The sequence below is a fragment of the Meleagris gallopavo genome, chromosome Z (genome assembly GCF_000146605.3).
Source record: "Meleagris gallopavo isolate NT-WF06-2002-E0010 breed Aviagen turkey brand Nicholas breeding stock chromosome Z, Turkey_5.1, whole genome shotgun sequence".
NCBI lineage: Eukaryota > Metazoa > Chordata > Aves > Galliformes > Phasianidae > Meleagris > Meleagris gallopavo.
In genome coordinates, this window is record NC_015041.2 from 37,177,987 (window position 1) to 37,181,819 (window position 3,833).

At 34.6% G+C, this 3,833-nt stretch overlaps 1 protein-coding gene and 1 long non-coding RNA gene across 2 annotated transcripts in view; both read right to left on the bottom strand.

The window, feature by feature from the left end:
* LOC109364007 lies at nt 1-3,821 on the bottom strand. Its single transcript, XR_002109955.2, has 2 exons — nt 3,439-3,821; nt 1-3,059 (listed from the first exon to the last, which is right to left on the bottom strand). It is a non-coding gene; the product is annotated as an uncharacterized LOC109364007 (long non-coding RNA).
* The window catches only part of LOC104915113 (cytosolic carboxypeptidase 1), a 131,365-nt gene that overhangs the window by 109,632 nt on the left and 17,900 nt on the right, over nt 1-3,833 (bottom strand). The window contains exons 11-12 of the mRNA XM_010725811.2: nt 2,989-3,059; nt 5-74 (exon numbers count right to left, since the gene is read on the bottom strand). Coding sequence (XP_010724113.2) covers nt 5-74; nt 2,989-3,059 — 141 coding nt within the window. The remainder of the gene's footprint in view (nt 1-4; nt 75-2,988; nt 3,060-3,833) is intronic.

The following is a 3,833-nucleotide window of genomic DNA, read 5'->3' on the forward strand; positions in this document are numbered from 1 at the left end:
TTACCTCACCCATTGTAAAACTTTCTTCTAAGACGACTTCATAGTCACTGAGGCTTACATAGCTTCCACCATTTCTAGTTATAAAGACATAGCTACAGAACACCAGAATAAGATTTGTGAGGTCACTGATACTATTCTCAAGACCATGTTTGGTCCTCCTGACAGATATATGATCAACCTGTACTTAACGGCCTGCAAAAACAGAGACAGAATAACAAAAACAACTGTAATGTAATACTTTGCAAACTTTAAAGTTTTGATAACTGCAGTTTAACCTTAATATTTCTGTCCTTCCTCACTACAAATATGAATACCTACTGTTCTTTATCTGTCCCAATAATATTTCTCTTGAAATATACTATCTTGCACAAATATTTCCATCAAATAATGAAAAACCATTTTCTGCATTTCACAAAAGTACTTTGAAATCATTTGGTCCTCCAATGTTTTGCAGATCTTTTGAAATACAAGTTGTCCGTAATTTTAAGAAGTATTGCTCTTTCAGTTCATTAGCTGAACCTCATAGTATTTTCATTCAGTTATGACCAGAAGTAGAAAAAAAAATAGCATATCCAGAAAAACTCTGCACATTTTTTTTTTTTGTGATAATGAGTGCTACCACTTCAGTCAGTGCTTTATTCTAGGATACTTAAATGGAGCAGCAGCCTTATCTTCCTGATGGCATTATCATACACAGCGATGTCTAAAGCTTCATTACAATAATATGTACATACTATTTAATGCCTCTGTCCTGCTCATAGGAACTCTTCCCCATGTGAAACACAAGATAAATTCTCAAGAACATCTCAAAACACGTTTGCCTGTTGAAAGTGTCACCTGTTTTGTTAACTCTTCCAGAAACCTGTGCGAAGACCAGAAGTGACTGATCTACAGTTACTTAGTTTCCTCTCCCTCACTTCCACAGACACAAGAACTACATTTGCTATTTCCATCCTTCTGCACTTAGCCTAAATCCCATGAGCTTTTAAGCCAACAAGTAAGTTCTGGGACAGATGTAGGCAACTTTTCTTTAAGCATCTTGAAATGAAGCTTAGCAGACATTTCTGACTGTATGCACTGCAAGTGTCTATACACTGGAAGCAGTTACCCATACAACAAAGAGTAGACTACAGAGGTCAATACTTGAAAAAGAACTTCCTCAACAAGAAAACACCTTTTCTAAGTAAGTCCTCTCATTGCAGTGACATTCATTCCAGCCCCACCAGCCTCCCTAATGTTTAAGCATTCCTGCTGTGATTATGAAAAAGTACTAGATTCATAACTTGCCATTACCCACTGTGCAGTGCTTTTATCAAACTATGTGCAAAAACCTAAGTGTCTGCTCAAGATGAGAAAGATAACTAACATCTGTCACAGCTGTTATCAAACATCAGTTATCTCAGAATAGTTTTAGGCTATTTATCTTTAAGAAGTGCTTCAAAATAATAGTCAAATGGAAGAAGTCAGTTTCCCAACAGTATTTACTTTCTCTGAAATTGCTGTTTGCTGTTAGCCAATACATTTACATATCAGGAAATGTTTTCTTTCTCTACAGCAAAGTCTTGTGCATTCCAGCATGTTACCTGCAGTAAATCCAGTGTTCCTGCAAAAAGTTGATTTAAAGTAGGTAGAATTCTCTCCCCTCACCCCTACAACCCCCTTCTTTTTTTTAATCTAATCAAACCATTTCCAAAACTAACTTTCCTTTCAACCATCCCCAGTTACCACTGTCTTTAGAAAGATGATATTCTGGATTGGTTCACTCTTATCTCTGGAAACAATCAATCACTTTTGTGTGTGTTTATGACTTAGGAAAAAATTATTTTCAGTTACAGCGAATTAAACTTTCATTTTAACACAGTAGCTAAAGAAAAATAATAATAATAAAAAAACTTAAGTGGCCATTCTGCAAAATATAATTTTTTTAAAATACTTTATGTACTACAGTCAGTAGTGTTTCCAAGAATATCCACTGCTAAGAGACTGACTCTGCATATAATGTCTAAGAAACTGGTACATCCTAAACAAAAAACATAAGTTTCTTTACTGTTTTCTTGGTTACAACTTTTGCACAAACAAGAATAATCAGTCTTTAACATCAAGCTGTTCCACTACTACGAGAAACAAAACATAAGACTAATCTAAATGTTTTCACTTAAATTGCTATATAACACTCTTACAAATTTTAAATCCACCCCAAGATGTAAGATTTATCCAAAGTACAGCAAGTACTTCTCACAAATTCGTTCACTCATTTAGAAAAGAACTAGAATTTCAGAGGACTATGATTGAAGCCAAAATAGCCTATTTTGCTGCACTGACAATTTTTCTAAAACACCAGATCAGATGGTTTGCTGAAACAAAATGGTTCAACCTGTGCTCGCTCAAGAAAAGAACAAAAAGAACAAAACTGAAAGTCCTTCAACAGTTTCCTGATGTTGTCTAACTGTGACATGGCCTTCCACAGTTAATCACATAGCTTTTTAAAATGTTAAGATGAGCTATCACAAAAGTAACGAACTCTTCTGTAATTTCATTTGTTTGTTCTGTTGGACTGTAGAATTGTTATATAACAACATTTTGTAACTTCCTGTGCAATGTTATAAAGTTGTCCTTTAATTCCTTCAGTAAAAATGCTTTTTAATGTTTCACCAGCACCTGCATGAAATTATGAAATTCATTGATACTTCTTTCAAATAGAATGCATATTAACATACATATGGATATATTTGAGAATAACTGCTGGAGTGCATTTTAAGTGTGAAAAATTATCCATTAAAAGTGAAGTTACTTTATGCTAACCAATGTAAACTTCCTCAGAAGGAACATCTGGACACAGTGCTCCGGGTGTGATCCCCCCAGGGCAGAGTAGAGGAGGAGGAGAACATCAACTCACTCTCATAAGGGATAAACAATATTTTATTTAACATGAAGACTGCTTCTTTACAAACCTCAAATGTCTTGATGCTGAGAAGTCACTAAACTCACCTTTTTTCAGATGATGCTTTTACTTTGTTCATATCGGAAATCTTATTCTTCAAATCACCATCTCCAATAACCTGGAAGATATAAAACAATCACAAATTATTGATGTCTATTACTATTTATTGTTCATATGTTATTAATATATTGAATGTCTCTGCACTAGAAATGCTAAGTTTATTCACACTGATCATACTTCTTCACACAGACACAAGCTCTTCCTCTCTTCAATCTATTTAACATCACTTTTAAAATATTGTAGTTTAAGTATGAGCTGTAGTTCCACATTATAATTTAGTCCCACCAAGCTCTGAGTTTTATTATAATCAAACAGAAATTGATGTCAACAGATTTAACAGACAGTATTTTCATCTCCATAACTGTAAATCATCAAATAAAGCTTCTGCAGAAGCTACTATATGCACTTTTAAAAACTTTCTGGATAATGTGAGATACCACAAAGTACTAATTTCTGACAACTATTCGGCACATCTACGATAACAAGGAATAGCAGCACAGCAAGAAACATGGAGTGTTTGGTGTTCTTATTTAAGCAAGACCTGAATACATTTCTTGGACAGAAACCATACTGTGCTAAGGAGTCAATTTTCCTATCCTTTTAAGGACGTAGTGTCCTCAGGGTACACTGCTTCCTCAAACAGTGCCTCTGAGCAATTAAGGTTGCAGTCTACAGGACCATTAACTCAACCTCAGTACTTCTATTTGAGGTCTAATATGAATAATAAATACTCTACTGTGACAACAACAAACCCAGAAATGTAACATCAAAATCACAATGGTGTTCTCAAAAGGGCACAGGTTAGTTTTAAGACAAGTAACAGGATAAAGAG